We start from the raw sequence: 22,934 nt of genomic DNA on the forward strand, positions 1-22,934 counted from the left end.
AATAAATTTAATTTTATAAATTAAAAGTATCAAAGTGTTCTTATTTATTTCATGAAAACATTTAGGGAAATATGCATAAGATTTTTCAAAACAGTCCGTTCTAACGTCTCAAAATCCATACTCGAAAATAATCTGAAGAAAATTTGTATGTCATCTTCTTATTTTCAAGCAGATATTCTAAAGACATCATTAAAGAAAAGTACAATATCAGAGAGCTAACATAATACCTGATGTTATGCACTGGCACACTACGCATCCATGCTCATCAATAGCTGCACATTCGTCCAGACAATCTTTTGAGAAAGCAGGACAACCATTTCCGTTATTCATTGCGCCAGAATTGACGTGATTGTACCCGTTATCGACAGCGACAACGGAAACGGAAGTTGAGTTATCCCTTCCACCTGCGCTTCCACTTGAACCACCTAGGTATGCATGGAATTTTAAAAGCTAGTATTCATTGCTGTATTATCAAATTAAATTATATTATATTATATTATATTATATTATATTATATTGTATTATATTATATTATATTATATTATTTTATATTATATTATATTATATTATATTATATTATATTATATTATATTATATTATATTATATTATATTATATTATATTATATTATATTATATTATGGGGGCCCCGAGTGGCCGAGTGGTCTAAAGCGCTCTTCGTTACGGATCACTGCCATCTCACCTCTGTCTGCGGCGGTTCGAGTCTAAGATTCAGCCAATGTGGGCATGTGAGAAAGCTTGCCAGTAGCTTCTCGTGGGTCGGTGGTTCTTTCTGGGGTTTTCCGGGTTCTTCCTCCACCATTAATACTGGCCGCCATGTATAGCCTATCGTGCTGAAAAATGGCGTTAAACCCCACAACAACAACAACAACAATTATATTATGTGATGTGATGTCATGTTATATTATATTATATTATATTATATTATATTATATTATATTATATTATATTATATTATATTATATTATGTAATTAACAGTTTTAAAACTTAGTGATATTATACAATGTCGAATGAAGTGCATGTTCTCAAAACAATTGGGGGGGGGGGCAGGGGGACGAGTGTAATAAAGCGTACGCTTTTATCAATCACAGCCATCTAACTTCTGTCTGCAAAAGTTGAGTAAATAGTAAAGATATGTTATGTATTACGGCAGCAAAATTTGGAATGCTGAACATTATCTATTCAGAAAATGTTGATGCCAAGGTCTATTCACTGAATAACCTAATTATAAGTTTTTATTTCACACACAAGCACGCAATCACGCACACATACATGCGCCATTCGCACATATATACATGCACATGTAGAAAAGTGTTAACAAAAGCATGACAAACCGTTGGGAAAAATAAGTAAAATTATTATTTTTAAAAAATTTCATTTTAATTTGATTTACAGTAAGACAATAAGATTAGAATTGAAAATTATTCAGTGCAATCTATTCATGATCTAGTAGTGTTTTTGGATTTCACTACGGTAATATACCTTTGTACATTGTAAAATCACATGGGTCAAGGAAAAACAATCACCTTGTTTCAGTTAAATGTCATAGATCTGTATCATGATACATTCAAATTATACTTCTCTGACATCTGTATCACGATACAATCAAATTATCCCTCTCTGACATCTGTATCATGTTACATTCAAATTATCCCACTCTGGCACCTGTATCACGATACATTCAAATTATCCCTCTCTGACATCTGTATCATGATACATTCAAATTATCCCACTCTGGCACCTGTATCACGATACATTCAAATTATCCCTCTCTGACATCTGTATCATGATACATTCAAAGTATCCTACTCTGGCACCTGTATCACGATACATTCAAATTATCCCTCTCTGACATCTGTATCATGATACATTCAAATTATACCGCTCTGACATCTGTATCACGATACATTCAAATTATCCATCTCTGACATCTGTATCATGCTACATTCAGATTATACCTAACTGTATAATTTTCTGATTAATATATCAAAATGAATATTTGACACTATTTTAAATTCTAAAAATACGACAGGAAGTCAAATGTCTGATTTTTTGTGACATTACTAATTTAAATAGTGTTTTTCATGGATTAATAACATAACATTTTTGTTTGGTTGATTAGGCACACTTAATAAAAAAAAGAACCTAGAAATAAACATATCCTAGTGGTGGGAATATGATTGCAGTAACACATTTTTCTGTAACATTTGTAATCTCACTGTTCGGAGGAGGAAAATAAATCTATTTCAAGTAATCAAGGTTGTATGTACATACTTTCAGTAACGAAGTATTAACGCAGTTGAAATCAATTGGACGGAAAGCGTTATTTATTCTGCGAGGGGTTGTAAAATTTCTCCAAGCGAAAATTCTATGTTATGCTTTTATGTTTTTCTATCTCTGAGGAACGAATGCGTGTGCATGTAAAAAGCGGTGTCGCCTTAGCAAAATAGCGATCTTTGTCTGAATATATCATCACATCGACATATACACATCATAGAGACCTATATATATCACAAAGACCTATATACATCAGGGAGACCTATATACATCACAGAGACCTACATATGCCACAAAGACCTGTATACATCACAGCGACCTATATACATCACATAGACTTATACCCCATCACAGACCCATATAGATCACAGATCTCTCTCTCTCTCTCTCTCTCTCTCTCTGTATATATATATATATATATATATATATATATATATATATATATATATATATATATATATATAGCTTACTGACCCGACACTGGACACTTGCAAATAGCGCAACCATTTGAGTCTAATGATGCGCATTCTCCCGGACACCCGGCGGGAAATGAAGAACAGCCGTTCAAATTCATAATAGCCGAATGGGGTAATTTAATGGCGGAGCCTGTGAGAGAGCCACTACTCAGTCCACTACTACCTCTGTTAGCTGAAATTTTAAAAGTATTGTTAGACATATTTAATGTGCTTTGTTTGTTAGTTAGTAGTTTAATATTTTTATTTCACTAATATGCTATTGTAGTATAATATTGTATGTTGGACTCAACCTTGTCCAAAATCAAGTTTGTTTTCTACTTGACCTGAATTATTGATTTTGTTTTAATTATGTAAACAACTAATATATAGCTATAATGTTCTCTATGTGTATGGGTTTACTATCAGGATCATTATTAATAGAAGCAAACATATTTACTCGGACTGGGCCTAAGTATTTGGAATTCCCCTACAAATTACCTCGTGTACCTGACATTCTGCAGGTTATATATTATAATTATAGTACAAGACTTTCTAATAATAACTAACATTTTGTTTTGTAAAGATTAAGAATTTTCTCGACGGTTATTTACCATTAGGTAATATTTTTTTCTCTAGAAAATGTTAATTGTGACCTGAGGTCAAATGGAAGGCTATATAATCTTGCTACTGGAAAGATTATTCATTTGTGCTTTAACATCCGAGCAGAATCATTAAAATAGTTGTGTACGGTATTTGATTATTATGCAATTATTCAAATTATTTCTTCTCTGAAAATATAAAGTGCTCTAAAAATGTTATTGGAAACAGAGACTTGAATTTATACTGAAATTTCAAATAATTTGTTCTTGGATTGTAGTATTGTGATCCAACAAAAGACTGTCGGAACATCAACACTTTACGATCCATCCACAGGCACATCAACACCTTGGATTTGGATTTCCACTAAAATTTATTCAGAACCTTTATTATTAGGGCTTGTGTCTGCAAATCTGGGATTATTGAATTTTGCAAAGCTTATTGTTTTTCTCTCTTTTTTGTTGCTTATTTTAAGAGCATAGATTCGTAACAGTATAAAATGAAATAATAATTTCATTGATTGTCACTTTTATGAATTAAAACCATTTGTATGGTGTTAAAACATCATACATACATGTATGCACTACATGCATACAGACATACGCATGTATGCGCTTACTTGCAAAGCTACCAGGCAAATTTAAAGAGAGAATAATTTACTTTTTATAAACGGATGGATGGTAGGCCGGTACATAGATAAATAGATGAATAAATTGGAAATTCATCATTCTTGTATTTGTAAACAGTTGCTTTCGTGTAAACTGGAGTCCCATCCGAATTAAGTTTACCAACCTTCTGTTCCGGAGCACGTGCAGGTAATGCATCCCGATGCATCTATCTTCAAACATAGAGCGTCACAGTTATTGGGTACGGAAGAGCAACCGTTTCCATTGGGTGACGGTGGTGCATCTTCAGAAATGCCACTCGATGATTTGTCGGTATGAAGGGCTGAAATGAATGAGTATTTTTATTTGATATATTTATATATAAAACAGGTTACATAACTATAATTAATTTCAAGTAGGCTCGCAACCCACTTCACAAGTCTCGTCACCCTTCTCTTAGCTCTCATGCATTAACTCTCTGATCAACTCGGTCTTGCGCTCAACCTCACAGAAAGGATCAATTTTTACTTACATCACCCTCAGCAGAGAAGGAAATATATTCCCTCTTTGTGGAAGTTTGGTTTTGCGACGTCCTCTTTTTCCCTCTTGATGATATCGATCGCTCTGACTGTACGCACACAGGTGAAATACAATTCTAAATTCTGCAACTGACTGAGTGGAAAAATTGGTCTCAATGCAAAGAATTCACTTTTCCATAATAGTATTGTAAATAATTCAGTTACACAATTCGACATTTTACCGTTGTAACTATTCCTTAACTATTTACAACACATTTTATTCTTATTCCTTCTCTTTCTCCTCTCCTTCTTCTTTTACTCTTTTTTCATCTTCTTTTTACGATTATTATTATTATTATCTCTTTTTCATCATCCAACCAATCATTTACCTTACTACGTTCTTCACCCATAACTCCTTGGGATATAATTTGTAGTACATATGTTAGTTGTCTCCTCTTAATTTTGGAATTGGGTCAAAGTTCAATCTAGTTATCCGAACGGATAACACACATTTGCGCGAATTACCCGAATTATTTTATGAACAGTTTCTCGTTTGACAACAACAAACAAAAACCCCTATAGACACATTTTGTATAGTAAATGGACTATAATTCAATCATGTAATAGTGCATGTCTTCTCTCCACATTTTGGTTTAATGTGCTTTTGTTATCTTAAGTTTTCATTCCCCTGAGTGAGAGCTTCATTAGCTGGGAAACTGTTTTGTAACTGTACCGTCATATCTTCATGAACACTTTGCATGTAAAATTTAACATCGGCTGAAGGCGTAAGAGCTAATAACAAACAAAATGACAGTTAGTACATTTAAGCTAACATTTTTACATTGAGCTATCGACATGCAAAGCATATACATTACTGCGCGTTATTTACAAAATGAGGCAATCATAAATAACGCTTTGTCTTTTTTCAACGCAGTTTGACGTGTTTTTTTTTGTGAATATTGTAGCAAAACGACACAATATAAAAAGCAGGGAAAACGGAAAATGCAGAAATAACAGTCGAGCGGTAAAGGGATTTAAATTCGCGAGACAATATGCGATGACAATGAATATTTTTTTTGGACACATATTACGTGTTCTTCAGTATGTTTTACGTTAGCGTTGATTAGGGATTGATACGTTACAAATTGTCACTTACTTATTATTCAAAATTGTATATGTTCTTCCTGTATTTCCGGTAATGATCCAATCTAAAATAGCATGCATGGTTTCATTTATATTTTGAGCAGACAAGTAGTAGTTTATTTTAAATGCGTTTTGTTTACAACTAGCTCCAATATTCCATTCCAGTCTATTTCTGACATAGATTTTAAGAATAATGTTTCGTGGTTTTTGTACCTGAGCAAGACTGGTGCTATATAAACACCAAGCATATCATACGAAACACTAGCGAAATTAACTTTCATTCATGTAATAGGAAGTGAAAGAAAATATTCTGAGAAACTTTCATCTCTAATGGAAACAAGTCATTAACAAACCTTTATTTTTTAATTTTTTGTTTCTGACGTTGGCTCCAAATAATGTCCTCGGAATAACTAGGAAGAAAGAAGGAAAAATTTTTGAAAACTACATCTCCTGGTCATCACGAGAAATAAATCAAAGGTTCACATTTTAGTATTAATAATGAATTATTTTCTTCTCAAATAACCCCTTCGATTTCAAACATAATAAAATGAGGTTATAATACATCATCTCTTCCTTTCAATAAACCTCTCGCCTCCACCCCGCTCCAAAAGTAAAAAACGCAGATACGCATAACCCACACTAATTTATTTGATTTTTATGTACACTGGCAGTTTCTGTTTTGTTCAGTAGAGATCGACTTAACTTTAGGAATCTATCCTTGCTTGGAAGCAGTTCAGATTTGCACAAATTATGTCAATTGGCGTCAAACATGGCCGTGACTACTGATGATAGAAACACTCTTAAACGATTTATTCTAAAATAAACAAAACAAAAATACAACAACAACAAATAAACCACAAGAATAAAGACAACAATTTTTACAGCCAGTATAAGGTGATCAGATTTAAATATTTGAACAAAACTCATCCTGGCGTAACGAACTTTCAAGTTTGGACAATAGTGGCCATCCGCTGACATCTATGACCGCTGTTACTATACGTATACAATCGTTTTATTTGACTGCTTTTATAAAAACAAAATACAAAACAAAACCAACAAACAAACCACTCAAACGAATTTAGCCAAAATTGACATGACCCATCTACGTTTTAAAGCTTTTAACTTTTTGTTAAATGATATAGATTTGTGGTCGAGTATGGCTGATATTGATATTACTAAAACTATATGACTTCAATTCAAAAGCCACTCAACATTTTCTCGAACAAATTAGCAGAAAGCAAACTGGTTTGAACAAGTTTCAGTTTTATTAAATAAAAGTATATAAGACGATGATCCTCAAATAGAAACATCTGAAGATAGAAAAAGGTACCTACACCTTGAAATAACTTTATTGTCATAAAGCATGATATATGCATGTATACGGCACGTATATATATATATATATATATATATATATATATATATATATATATATATATATATATATATATATATATATATATAATGAGAGAATTTGACGTTTTGACTCAAAGTATCCTACAGATCCAGATTTTTGGCTAAATGCTCTTGCATTTGTGTAATCGGACGGACATATGTGCACACACAAACAGATAGGCGGATTCAGTCCTATCTGTTTCTGGATTTTCAATGCAGCGCTAAGAAAAATAAAAACTCCATTTTGATTAAGCTGGGTGCAAACTCCCCCATGTCTTGATCATATACTCAGAAGTAGACCTTTTGTACTTCCTAGTTTTTATGCATACTTTGTATCGTATCAGCAAGGTGAGAGACGTTTCAGCAGAAAGAAGTACTAAAGCATGGGCACAGACCTATGACTAGTTCATCTTGCAACACCGTGGAACTCGAAGCTGGCATTTCTAAGCCATAATATTATTGTTTTATCACTATGCTTTTCGATTTCCATTAGATCATAAGAAGTATTCCTTGGAATACTTGGACTCCATCGATACTACGAATACCAAGATTTTGGTTTGAAATTTTGGATGAAGCTTTTGTACAGAACGAGGGATAAATTTGGTCTAAGTCAAAGCTTTCACTGTTATTAAGTACTCATGGAACATTTTAGAGAAAAAACAAAAACTATGCAGATGATACCTATTCTGATGGAATGATAATAAATAATTTGTGCCAAAAGTTGTATTGAACCTTAACAACTTAATAAAAAATGCCGGTAATTTATTTTACTCACCTGTCGCCATAATAGACACTGCCATCAAAATCTGCAAAACCTTCATTTTTTCTGTGATCAATGTCTTCCCTTTGTTGTAACGCTAGCAAGAGGTCTTATTGTATGCACACTGCTATTGATAATCTGGTGCAGAAGGATATATCATTTGTGTAGGACACGTTCACAAAACTTGCATGCTCACGATTATACTATCTCGGCAGACTTTCACTGATAGCGTGTCATTGAAACACTTAACCTGGCGGAGTGTCATGATATGACCTGTGTACAGGGTTGGTCAATGGTTTACATATTGATAAAAAGACCTCTTATCTACTGTGTCTAACTGAACTTGAAATTAACCTATTCAATAGGTCGGTCGGAGACATTGCCTCCGTCATTCTATCGCAGCTTAATAGATCAATGGGAAATAATGCTTACGTTATTCTGATATCACAATCTCAGTCATCAGGTGCATAAATAAATAAGACAGTGAAATCAAAGCCTTAAAGTAATATGAACGGTAGCACTCAAAGTATCCATAGGTTTTATTACTAATTCACTGTTCTTCTGTAGACATTTTGTACTTATGTAGAATCAACCATATTTAAATAATGTTAAAGATGTACATGTGCGAAAATTGTCAGGTAAGTTACCTAGATATTGTAAGAATTTCAGAATATTTGCTTTATTACACTTATGTGGAGAAATATAGCCTGTAAATTATACATCGATTTCTAAGTGGATGGCTGTCTCATGAACACTCTCAAGCAGACAGTATAATAAATACAATTTAGCTCCTTAAATACGTCATTTAGTTAAGCAAAATATGCAACATTTGAGAGTGAAGCAAAGTTTTAAAGCCCGCCACACACACACATATATATATATATATATATATATATATATATATATATATATATATATATATATATATATATATATATATATATATATATATATATTGTAAATTTTCTCCAAAATTTACAGGCACATAATATTAACATACAGAACAGATGAGAAATTCCCAATAAAGTAAAGTTCGCACATTTCGCACATGTCGCATATGTTCTCGATAATAATATGAAATAATCTATGTAGGCCTGAATGGCGCAATTTCTATCTTGAGTATCAAAGCAAAAGGGAGGAGTCAATTACATGCTTCGGACAATCCTTCCGGATGTAATAAACGATATTAAGAATAATGAAGGCATTTGTAAAATTATATTTCGGACTTTACTAGCGGGTTGTTACTTATATATATATATATATATATATATATATATATATATATATATATATATATATATATATATATATATATATATATATATATATATATATATATATATATAAATTATAGAAAAACAACACACACACATCTCTCTCTCTCTGTATATATATATATATATATATATATATATATATATATATATATATATATATATATATATATATATATATATATATATATATATATATATAAGAGAGAGATTTATTTAGTTTGGTTTTAAATATGAAATCGTAACATGTACTTAAAATGTTTAAGGATAATAGTTCCGTAAGTTAAGAATTTTATACATTTCCCCTCCAAACACGCACACCCCAGTTCTACTTATTGGCCAAAACTCATTAGAATACTGACAATACTTTACTTTCAAATTATCCAGGACGATCAATTATATCAGGTTGTAATTAATATACGGAGAACCTATTCAAATTTATAGACAGTGTTTTGCTACCTTTAATGAAATCACTTCCTTCATATATTACAGATACAACTAATTTCATGAATAAAATGAGGTCTATTCTACAACTACCACATAAGTCGCTCTTTGAATCTGTAGATTAACGTCCTTATATACGAGTATACCTCATAGATATGGTATGGAGGCGTGTAAATATTTTCTTGACAACAGTCCTAATAAAAGCAAACTATCGAGTGGAAATGTTTGTAAAATAATAATAAATTATCTTGGAAAATAATCATTTTCAATATGACAATACACATTGCATCCAAACAATGGGTAGTCATCTGGCTGCTTCATACGTTCCTCTTTTCATGGGTAAATCAGAAAAAAAAAGATTTTTGGAAAACGATAATGGTATTCTACTGTCTGGTTAAGATTTTCAGATGACATCTTTGTGATGTGGAACCATGCTAAACATATTTTATTGATCTCCGAAATATTTTTCATCCGACAATTAAATTTACGTATACTGCATCCAGAACTCATGTATTGTCTCTTTATGTAACATTCTGACAATACAACCTCTACAAATCTTCATGTCCAAGAATCTAATATCCACCAGGATACTGAATATTCCTCGTCATCCCATGTCGTGCAAGAAATGGTATACCTTGTAGTCATGGAAGAAGATATCAACGTATCAATTACGACTATTGTCAAAGACAAAATTCTTGGAATGAATAAGAAACATTTCCAATACTTTACGATTAATATTTAGTAATAGTAAACACACTTTACAAAACAAGCCGATCCTTGCTTATAGATGAATTTGAAAGATTTTGTTCTCAGAACTAACCCAGCATAAGATATACAAAGATGTTTTTCATTATCTAAATGTAACAGGCGTCGGTGCTCTCAATGTACAAATATTAGAGAAAGTACCCGTTTTAGTAGCTCCAATACAGTAAAGTGTTTTCGCATCGTTTTAACACTGACCTCATATCAACTGATGTAATTTCTTTGAAAACCTTTGAAAACGTAACAAACAAAATGTTGGACAAACACTTAGCACGTTCTAAAAAAACATGACGTCACCGATAGTAATATTCCCATTGTCCCTATAAATTTTCAGGGTACTTTTCAATGCATTGTTTCACTGTCCTGCACTCGTCCCCTATCACTACTTGCATTTCACTTGTATTGTTTTTGTGCCTCAAATGTATATTAAATTCTTAAGATAGCCCAAGAAAATAGTCACAGTATGGAAAATGTGCTGTTCTTTACGTTATTTACGCTCCTACCTTACGTACCTATTTTCATTACCCAGGCGGAAGTCAACATATTATTTGCTGATCCTCCTGAGCTGACGGAAACTGAAAGCAATGCACTTGCTGTTGAATGGCAAAACACATGGAGCAGATGCTTCGTCGGCAGACGTCTACATGGCACAGAAACTGACTGAGCTCTTCCAATTGATGTGGACTCAGGGAACTATACATTAGGAGTACAAGAATGTATGAAACGGTAGCTTGTACAAGCCGAAAGGCAACAAACAATCCTCTGACAACCATCAGGCATCTTCTTGCTGTCAGTAGTTGGAAAAATCCTTGCCAGAGTTATGCCGAATAGTCTTGTTCATCGCGTAAGTCATTCGCTCCTGCCACAGTGTATATGTGGCTTCAGAAAAGAACGGGAAACAGCATACATAGTGTTTGGCGCTCATCAACTCAGGGGGAAATGCCAGGAAGGGAACTCCGATCTATATACGACATTCATCGACCTGGCGATAGTTATTGACACAGTCAGCCGTGGAGAGCCTTTGGAAGGCCGTGGCCAAATTTAGTTGCACAGAGAAATTAATTACAAGGTGGCATTTTCACTCGTGTTATGGATCAACGTGAGTCATCTGAACTATTACCAATCACCAATGGAGTCCAGCAAGGTTGTGTGTTGGCACCAACCCTTTTCAGTATGTTGTTCTCCGCCATGCGTGCTGATACCTTCCGTGACTCTGACACTGGGACTGACATATATTACCGGACGGACGACAAGATGCTCACTCTGAGAAGTTTACAAGCAAAGACGAAGTCACAGGAAGTGACTGTTCGTGATCCCCTATTTGCTAACGAATGTCCTCTGAATGCAACAGCTGAGTCTGATATATAACACTCGAGGCAGTGGACAAGTTCTCCTGTTTAGGCAGCACATTGTCACATGCAACCCACATCGATGATGAAACCAACGAGAGATTTGCTTAAGCAAGTGTGTCCTTTGGCAGACTACGTGCGTGATAGCGCATAGGTAACAAACGAAGTTTAAGGTCTACAGAGCCACACACACACACACACACACACACACACACACACACACACACACACATATATATATATATATATATATATATATATATATATATATATATATACACACACCCAACGATATTTATATTTTCCTTTCTCCAAAATTCCATAATTTATTCAATTTATGTTTTTTCTTTGTTTCTAAGATGAGAAGATTTATCCCATCTTTTTTATTTTTTTTACATATTTTTCTGAAATACTGTATTCCTCCACACCATATACAATCTGTAATTAATCTGACAAAAGCCTGCAATTGTGCATTAGTAATCTCAGTAGTGTCCATTGCATACAATTAATTGCTACATAAAAATGTTTACGCATTTTATTACTTATGTATATATCAATGTTGAACTTTATTCTGTAACTTTAAACCTTAAACATTTTTTTATAGTGCATTCTTTGCCTAGTATATTCCCAGTGCTTTTATAATGTATTTTATACAGTGCTGAGACAGTCCTTCGTTGTTCAAGTTTCCAATAAATAGAATTCCCTTTTTATGATCCCATTGTCTTGCAAAGTCGGCAAATTCTTTATTTAAACGTCTAAATGAGGAATCTTCCCTGCTAAAGTTTGTACACTCATCAGCGTGATGCAGCTTCTTTATTTCATTTTCCAATTTTGGCATATCTATGCCTTTTATGCTATTATTATTATTATTTATTCGTATGCATAGTGTTTAAATGGCTGTCACATAAAGTAACATTGACAGTCAGCTTCCTTGCCTCAGTGATCTGTTTATGGAGAAGCTTTTGGTTACTTTACCATTTATTTGCACTCTTCAATATGTTTTATACAATGATGTTATCCATTTAGAGACGTTATTTTCAAAATCAAAGCATTTAAAGACGTTCTTTATAAAGCTATTCTCTATTCTATCAAACTTTCCAATTGATGAATGAACTGTATAATCACATTGTTATTTTTAGTTGTTCCCCCTTTTCCCCAACAATTTAGATTTATGTTTTTATTTTCCCTCTGAACGTTTTAGTTCTAATAGCCCCATTTTTACTTAATATTTTATAATCAGCGTTTAATAGTGGCATTCGTTGCCGGTTTTTCATATCTGCATTTTACTTTCTCTAATTGCACAGCAGTGTTATATTCCTTCCTTCGCTGAGTATGAGATTCCGCCTCTTAAGTCATGAAAAAGTAGTTCCAAAAAAGTTTTATTATTTTCTAAATTTATTTTTTCTATATCAAATTCACCTGTTAGCTTATCAGATTTTGCTATGTTAATCTCTTAGCAATAGTTTCGTATTTTGCAATGGCGTAGATATTTGAAGCAAAATAATTTTCCAGGTTTTCTCTACTGGTTATCAAAAACGGCATTGCATATCTGAGGTAAATGAACTTTTAATTCCCTTTAAGTTGGTTGATTTGTGTAATTTGGGTTATAGAGTATACACTTGACCTTACTTTAGATTTTCGTCTTTCAATAAACTGCTAGCTCCGCTTGGTTATTCTCATTTCCCGGACTTCAAAGGTAAATTGTGAAAAGAAGAGTGATAGCTGTTCTTTACTTTTTATATATTTTGTAATTTATTTCTTGAACATTCAGAAGCTGGTGCTGCATTGTCAAGTCTGACAAAATTCTTGTTATCCCTGTCTTAATAATTACTAATCATAGTGTACTGTAGACTAATTCAGTCTGATTTTTCGAGCACATGGGGGCAGCCATTTTGGTTACCTGAGCATTTTAATCATATACAGTTTCCACAAGGACAATATCCAAAGACGTGTCAGCCACAATTTATGAGCGTAACATACAGTTATGCCAAAATTCTCTCCTTTGTACATGTTGCAAATGCTATCAACCTCACTTTTCACTTGTCATTCTCTTTAAAGTACTTGCTATCTGGACATTAATTATATTGTTAAAATCACCCCACCCCCATTACTAATTATTTATGGAGTATAGATGTATATAATTGTTGATTTTGTTGTAAATTCTAATATACTTTTGGCCAAGACTGATGGAATATATACATTTACTATGTTTATTTTTACACGAATTAGCCTTCATTTAAAGTGGTTTTCAATTAATTTGACACTGCAACCTTCCTTTAAAGTGATTATCAATTATTTTAACACTGCAGAGGACCTAATATCAAACGTACTGTTCTTGTCACTCTTGAGTATTTTTCAACCTTATTTTCATTCACATATACAATGCAGTTTAATTCTTATTCAACATATAACTTCCTATTTGCACTTAGGTTATGCGCTTCAGGATAAAAAGCAAACAATAATTGTTGTAATTTTGTTCTATTGTTTAAATCTTTATTTATCTGCTCCATTATAATATATCGCAATCATTGTAAGCTTATCTTCTATCGTTTTCATACCCTATTATTTCGGATTGCTACTTTATCTACGAATACTTTGTGATACATTGTCTTGCAAAGATGTGTATAGATAATAGATTATTCTGTGTTTATTGTAATATTTATGTTCCTTTTTGTTTATGGTGGTTCTCTCTAACGATTGTGTCCTTTTTCATAATTATTTATGTACTGTTGTCAGTATATGATAAATAGGAATTCTGTTTTGTAATTTCTTTAATTTTTCTGTAAGTGTCTCTTCCACCTCATTTCTCGAGGGCTTTAGGGTAATGATTTCCTCATTTTGCTCTACTAATCTATACCATGTTACCTGTGTTATTTTCGCTGGACTTTTAAGGATTTTCTTATGCTTGTTCTTCGTTATTTTTCAGTGAGGGCCTCTTTCTTCCTTTTGGCTTTGTTCTCTAAGAGTGAGAAGTCCTCTCATAAGGAAATTGTCATGGCGGTCTCTATTGAGCTATCTGGCGTTCTTTCCTTCCCATTATCATTTCTTAGCATCTGCCTTCTGTTTCACTATATCTGCGACGTTTCCAAGACAAGCCATACCATCTTAGAGTCCCCTTGCATCCGCCACTGCAGATGTTTAGTTTATACTTGTGTTTGTTGAGGTCCTTAAAATAGTCTTGTGGGGGATGGCCCACTTTTCTGCATCTTTAACATGATCTGTGTTTGAAATTACCAAAGTGACAGGACTTAATGATGAACCCTACGCAAATGAAGAAAACTAGTATATTACTTGCTTCCTCTTTGTCAGCTTGACTCTTGTACTTACCTTGGTGTATTATTTGCTTCCTCTTTGTCAGCTGGACTATTGTACCTATCTTGGCGAACGATTAAAGGCTGCCATTCTGAAGCAGTCGACCTTAACCATATCTTAATTATGTCCGAAATTTCATTCAAGGGCACTTCCAATAATAATCCAGAGATATGCATATCTGCCATGTATTCTATATCTCTTTCCCTCTTATTCAGATCTCACTCTCAGTATGTGTTCGTCCCCTAATGCATATAGGACATACTTGCCCTTGTTTATATTGTGCGGAGCATCTATTTCATCTGGCAGGATTCCTCTTGATAGTAGGCCTGCTAGCAAGGCGGGGCCTTTCACTAACCTTAATTCATTTCCCCTCGACTATCTTTGGGTTATGAATATTCACCAACCCCCCAACCATCCGCCCGTCTTCCTTTCGTACAATTTCTGTGAGAAAGAAGGTATTTAGTTATTTCCTTCCGTATATGTAACAAATTCATAGCACGGGTTTCTTTGAATACGTAAAATTAATAAAAATGCAAGCATATTGAATCAAGAATTATGTACAGAAGAATCTAAAAGTGTGCTTCATTCACAAAACTTTCATATAAATTAAAGGCATAGTATTTTTGAAACAAATTGTCAATTGACCATCTAATAAAAGTCCTGACATGGAAACATACAACATACAAAAAAGTGGTCTCACACAAAACCAAACAGAAATAATAAAGAACTCATGCAATAGAAAAGTAAGTATTTCAGTGGTTATGAATGTATACACTCACACTTCCATGAGACATCACTCAATTATAGGTTGAGTTATTCAATCAATGAAAAAATACTAGATAACCTATTTATATGTCAATTGAATGCTGAAGCACACAAAAACGAAAAAAAAAATGTTGGTCAAAATTAATCAGCAGGAAAAGTTAGTGGTTATCACTGTATACACTCACACTTTGATGGGACATCATATAAACACCCACTGTCCTCGTCAGTATTTGAATTGACTCTAGAGATGCAAAAGAAAAACCATGCTCCCTTACTCAAACAATGAATAGGACAGGAAATGTTATTCAAATGAAGGTATGGAAAGTGAAACACACAAAAATGGAAATTATATAGCTCAATTTAACAAAATTAAACAAAAAAGTAAACCTTTAGTGCTTTTCACTGTATCACTGTATGCACTCACACAGTTTGATGAAACATTAGAACTGTTCTTGCTCAGTTGCCAAGTACTCTGATCAGTTCATCATTCTATACGAACCTTCGTACGTGCAATTTGCCTTGCGTGCCATTGCTACGGACGTGTCTGTATGTGACAACGTTTCCATGTGCTTCCTTTTCAACGAGCAGTTTGCTTTGTACGTGTCTTTGTGAGGGAACAAATTTGCCACAGCTTATGATCCGACTGATTTCAGCAAATGATCATAAGACCACTCAGTTTTTAAAAGCAAATAAATACCCTCTACGTCCTAGATCACTCTCTAAATTTGTGATTGTGGACAAAATCACAACACAGAAGGTCAAGGAAGATCAATCTTAATGTTGTGTATATGTTTGCACATGTTACATCCGCGTTCATACATGAAGTATTCATGTTTTGCTTACCCCTTGTTTACAATACACTCGGAAGGGGCTTTAAAAATCTTTTAAATGGACAACATATTATTTCATAATTGAAGAAGACATCAACAGCAGATCAGTAAACCAGTATCCTCAATGTTTGAGCTCATCTGTATTATCTAGTCATTAGTTCCAGTTAAACACTGGAATAGGTTGCTTGGCCCTGAGTCAAGTAGTATGAAAAATCAAATTAGTGTTAAGAGAACTGAGATGACATTCCATATGAATATATTGCATGACAACATGTCGTGCGTAATTAAGTGTTTATTTAAAGCGATTAAACTACATCCTAGCTAGTTCAACATAAGAAGCCAGAGGCGACAACGTTCCCGTTTCGCCATTAAAAAGAAAACAAACACTGTATCCATAGGTTGGTAACACCCTCATAGCACCACCCCCCACCCCCCGAAAATGTTTGTTGTACTTTAGGATTGACAGACTGGATAGTGCTGGTGGGTTATGCCAAAATGTATGACAGTTATATCAACACTTATAGTAAATTGTATATTTTAATTATTTCTACTTAAATGACCCAGGGATGAAGTTTTCTATGCTTGATGAAGCTATTGACAAGCGAGTTAGAAAACATCAAAGTCTCCTATAACGCACTTAAGAACTGAGACATACGAATAAACACAATTCGAACAGAGATCATTAAGGGTTAAGGCATTCATTCAAGAGAAATGCAAATGAGTATCGTGATAGTGGTACAAGACACACACTCCAAAATGAATTTCATTACTGAAACCGCTTTTAAGCTACAGTCTTACATGAAACATGACACTGACCTTGCAAATTGGATCATAAAAATGTGTAACGTGATATAAACATACGCCGTTACAACACAACACAACGTTTCACCTCACTTTTAATGTACTTGAGAAATCTGATCTTGAAACACACACACACACACACACACACACAGAGAACAAATACACAATGTTGACCAAAATACCATAAAAATAAATGACGTACTCAGAAGTTACGATTTAAATAGAAGTTTAATTATACCATCTTCATTAGCTTTAGAGGTTTAATCCTAATGTAAAATGTGAGTAAGTATCAAGTATGTGACTTTGATCTTGCTTATGATACCATGCTGTTGATAAAATACAAAATACACCCCTCAGGCGATGGTTTTACGGGGTAAAACGTTTCACTCTGTTATCTGTTATAACTATGCTACCTATTCTATCTGTTCCAGAGTTGCATCCAACATATTAAAAGTAAATGTACCGTAACATTGGTATGTGACCTTGAACTTCAAGAAAGGACGGCAGTACACCCTATAGTTCCAATCTCTAAATTAACAAATTCCCATCCAGCCAATTGGCTGGTTTCAACACCAACTTATTAGGGCAAAAACAATTAGGTCACAAAAAAGTACATTGAGATACATGAGAGAGAGAGAGAGAGAGAGAGAGAGAGAGAGAGAGAGAGAGAGAGAAATGCAATTTAGATTTTAAAAATTAGGAACTGGCAGACGGGGCAAACCCATAAACCCCTTTACAATCAAGTTCAGATTTTGATGTTAGCAGAAATTTTAGGTTAGTACCCCCTTTTTAAGAAAAAGAATTAGATAAATATTTTCTACACTTCGAGCAAATTGATAGAAATGTTATCTAGTGGGCGATTTGAAATGGCAAAGAGAGCATTGTACTTTGCTATCCGAGTGTGCATATATTCCGGTATCTAGTGGGCGATTACCCTGTCAGAATACAGTCTATCTGAACAGGAAGCGTTTAGGTTGCATTGTTAATGTTACAATTCGGAAGGGCTGAATCTGAGAGGTATTTGCCATACGTCTAAGGGATTATGAATTATGACTGAATAACGTATTTGAAGATTGTATTCATTCTCGTGTTATTTTACAGGTGTATCTCAGGTGTGTCACTTAGGCCGTGTAAAGAAAAGAGTTTAACTTGTTTTTCGATTTGCTTCTAAACATAGTGATGGTGTTCAATTGACAATTATTTCATTTGTCTTAAATATTTTTTGTATTGTTTTGTGTGTGCCAATTGAATACTTTGGGTCAGTCAATGTGTATCATGCTACAGCTTAGTCACTTGCATAATATATGTGCGTTAGCAAAACAAATTTAAAGATGTGAAGGAATGTTTCTGCTCGTCGACAAAATCGAAAATTTAGACAAGCAATACATGACCTGCGTATCAAGAGATGAGAAGGTGGAACAGAATCATACAGCCAAGATCAGGTGTCCACCATAGCAGTTGATAACGATTAAAAGGAACAGAACATAAATGGTACCAGCATTGATGTGCTCTGAATTTTAATGCATCTTAGTAAGAGCTAAACGTATTTCATCAAGATATTAAAATAAAACAGTATGAAGACATATTGGAAGGTAACGCAATGATAAATCTAGAATGTGTCAAAAAGCATGTCCCTGACATCTTAACTCAATCTACCTGCACGGGGGATCCATGAAGAATGTACAGAATTTTGACTTTTAACAACGGACCCAAGGAACATATAAAATGTAAATAAAGTTGCTATAGAGCCTGCACATGCTGATGTGCCAAAAGTCAACAATACCGCATATACTTCTGAGTTCTGCACAACATTTCCAGCTAACAAAGTTACCTCAATAGTAGCAAGTAATGACAACAAAATTAACTTGTAACTTTTGCACGATAGCACAGATCTGACGGAAGAAGGAGCCAAAAGATTGAATCAAAAGGTATTAAAGATTTATGTCATTCAGGTGCAAAGGTTCAAACATAGATCATCTATTACAGTTTCTACTGTCTAAGACACAGTTGACAAATTGATTGAAAAATTATTTTCGGCGAATATGACCATGTCTCAGGTGAAAACATTGCGATAAGGTTTTAGAGATATATTTTATAAAGTAGACTGAACTAAAAGCAGGTAACATTGTTAGTTCCAGCAACAACTTGTAAAAGCATAATATAGATCTTAACTAGGACAGATCCATGCTATAAATACCAATATGGTGCAACTACGATCCTAGCACCTGTCAAAAGACAGTCAAAGATGTAAAAGAAGAAAACGCGGGTAAAAAAGAATTATGTAGATAATAAAAACAAAAGCCTGAAGTCTTTTAATTGCAACTGCGCATAATTTAAAAGACGAAGATTTTCTATATCTTATATGGTTTTAGCTGAAGTCTAACCTAATTAATTTCTAGAGTCGTAATAAATCCAGATCATTAATGTTTGCATTTGAGGTTTGTATTTTAACTGCATTACGTTTTTGCTTAAACAATTTCGTTAACATTAGTTCATTCCATAAACATTTGTTGTACCAAACCTCTCCAAAAGCAATAAAAACTGAATATATATTTGATTGCATGACCCCATAACTTGAGGACTGTAGTTGTATATTAAAACAAAGTCTTGGAAATTACTGTAGAATATTTATAAACATTTGTAACCAGTATTTTATTGGCTTCATAATCTAGGATGATTTAAGACTGTTTTTCACCTATAGCAAACCCATGTGCAGACGTTTTTGTAAGTTTCAATACTTATAGTAATTACTCATTATCAATCGCATTAGTAAGGGCTTATATTTCAGCTTCATAGAATATTATAGGCATCATTTTAGTATACAAGATTGTAAACATATATACTGATAGTTTTCCAAAACAAAGTGTAACGTGTCGAATTTTGAATTGTATTGAACCTTAACGTTGAATGCATTGAGCATTAAAATTTTATCGCATTTAAGCCAGAAAAGTCTTTGTGAAGGGTCACTTTGACCTTTCATCTTTTCTCCCCCCCCCCATGTCAGTGCTAAAACTTGAAAGGATAGCATTTATGACTGAGTGAGATCGACCAGAGCATTGCAATGCTGTCCTGAGAAAGTAAACGTTTGAGATACCAACCGTAACCGCTCGATAGGAACCCATGTCAAATTATCATTTTCAAAGGGAAATGTGTTCGATAAATTATATATAAATATTATATATAATTTATCAAATTCGTGGAAATCTTTTGATGTTCGTGTTGTTATGCAATTTATCTCTTTAATTGTACAGCTACTAGTTCATTGGTAGAATTGACAATTGCATGCTATCCAAGTTTTCATATGTGTAGGATTGCATAGGGTTATATGAAATAATTTCCTTTGTCTGTGAGGATGATACTGATTATCGTGAGTTAACGATAATCGCATATTTATATCTGATTTTGTAATGTTTAAATAATCTTGTAAGTTAAGAATTGGTGTGAGCTAGTATTTTGTGAATTGCATGCAATAGTAATCGAGCACGTGGTAGTGCAAGTAAACAGATATTGTAATGCTAGATACACCGCGCACGTGTTAATTTATGGTCGGTCGCTGTGAAGCGAGAGTGATGATCTATCGGATTAAGTCAGTTTTTATGCAGTGTGTATAGCTAGTATGCTTCTGAGTAACGTGTACTTGTAGAAAGTAGTGAATATAGAAATTTAGGGGTAATTGTGTCATTTAAGGAACAGCTTTCTGGGAAGAGACGGGACTGTTTGAAGACGGAAGTCCGTAAAAAGGAGTGACGAGTTCAGAATAAAGGACTAGGAAGCCCAGGAATGGATGAAGCGTAGAGAATAGGAAGTCTCGAGAAAATAGGAAGATGCTGATACACAGTTTATGGAGGAAGATAATGCAATCAGTCGAGGACATTGCGCTCTTTTCACCACTCGTTATTATGATGAAATAAATCCAAATTAGACACTTCTACTAAATTTTATTGACATAACTGAGATTGAAATGGAGTTGTCGCTATTAATTGTTATTGATTAAATTTTGCTATTTTTCTTGTCTAAGGGGCTCGTATTGCATTATTTCTTCCCAATATTCTTGCTCATTTCTCTGTTGAAATGCTATGTTTCCACTCCCAACGGGGGATAATAACAAAGAAGGTCATCCTCTAGATAAAGCCAACCAAATCTAATTAACCACCCTTCTTACTAAGAAGGCGACATTACACTAAGCATCCTGCCTTTGACTGAGAATAACACCTTACCTGCTTGTTCAGACAGGACGATTTGGCATTGATATCAAACACCACGTGAAGATAATACCAGCCCTAGATATTTATAATATGAAGACACCTTCAATGTGTGACTCCCAAAATACGTTTCAGTGCTTCTGTAGGTACACTTCTTTGCAGAAAACGAGATTTGTTTTATCCGCGTTAAAGTTCATTCCAGTTCATCATTTTAGATTCAAGCTTATTAAGTAACAAAATCATTGGCATATAGCAGAACAAATAGTTTTACTATGCCACTAAAATTTACACCATAACTGTCACTGGACAATGCACTTTGAAGATCACATAAATGCTGAAAATTAATTAGGACAGAATGCAATCTTGACGTACACAAAAAGGACAATCGATGTCATCCTAACACACACCTTTACAGCCAAACATATTGCTTAAGCATATTTACCATTTCACAGCTCATTTTCAAACTGTGAGAATTATGCCACATAGCGTTAATATTTATTTTATCAAATGTATTCTTAACATATATCAATGTTCAATACAATCTGCCATTACTCATTATTTTCTTGCTGTATAGATTTTTTTTAGTTTTCTTATTTCCTTCTCATGATTGTTGCTGTTTATCTGTTTTAAAAAGTAAAAATAAATATTTATTCTACGCTCTTAAGCATAGAAATGAAACACCAAGAATCTTTCAATATCAAATCTGATGAATAATAATGATTCAGTTTATTATATCTTCATTTATATCTTTTTTGTTTAACTCACGTCTTTATTAACACTAGATGTATTATGTAAATTAGTCCATTGGTAACTTCGGAAATAACAATGTTCCTAATACGATGAACTTAGTAAACATTTTCGAAAATATGTACAGGAATTAAAAGAGCCAAAGCAGACAGATTGAAACACGAAAACGACAAATCAGTAACCATACAAACTTAAAGAAACTTGCATAGCACAAGCAAAATATATTGGTAGTAGTAAGTACATAGTTAGTTGGTTGCGCTGTCAGACATGTAATAGTTTATATATTGCCAAAACAGCAACTAGTAAAAGTATTTACCCTACGTGAACAGCATCAAACTCGATTATCGAAAAGCTCTGTGTGTGATTGACAGTAAGTGTGAAATATGAAATCTTTTTAACAGCAACGGTTAAGACATCTTCAATCAATTACTACATGCTTCTGAAGACGATATGTCGGATGGTGATATGTGCACAAATAAACACGCATTTCAGAAAGTTATAAAGACTATGATTATAATTTAAGTTGGACATTTACAACTAATTACTTGATAGCACACCTGGTCCTAGCATACCAAATAATAAAGTAATAGCACAGAAATTGAGCATTTGTGGGTTAGGTTTCAATGTTGGTTAATGAAACAGAAGAAGCTGTGAAAATCACTAAAGCTAAATATTAAG

The 22,934-nt window shown here is 33.6% G+C and overlaps 1 protein-coding gene across 1 annotated transcript in view; it reads right to left on the reverse strand.

Moving 5' to 3' along the window:
• Positions 1 to 2,886, reverse strand: part of LOC149793292 (uncharacterized) — a 47,861-nt gene extending 44,975 nt beyond the window's left edge. The window contains exons 1-2 of the mRNA XM_089966346.1: positions 2,772 to 2,886; positions 228 to 425 (exon numbers count right to left, since the gene is read on the reverse strand). Of these exons, the coding sequence (XP_089822472.1) occupies positions 228 to 425; positions 2,772 to 2,871 (298 nt within the window). The 5' untranslated portion in view covers positions 2,872 to 2,886. The remainder of the gene's footprint in view (positions 1 to 227; positions 426 to 2,771) is intronic.
• Positions 2,887 to 22,934: the final 20,048 nt, after the last annotated feature.

This window comes from Sinohyriopsis cumingii, chromosome 8 (genome assembly GCF_028554795.1).
Source record: "Sinohyriopsis cumingii isolate HCF-2022 chromosome 8, ASM2855479v2, whole genome shotgun sequence".
NCBI classification, from domain to species: Eukaryota; Metazoa; Mollusca; class Bivalvia; order Unionida; family Unionidae; genus Sinohyriopsis; species Sinohyriopsis cumingii.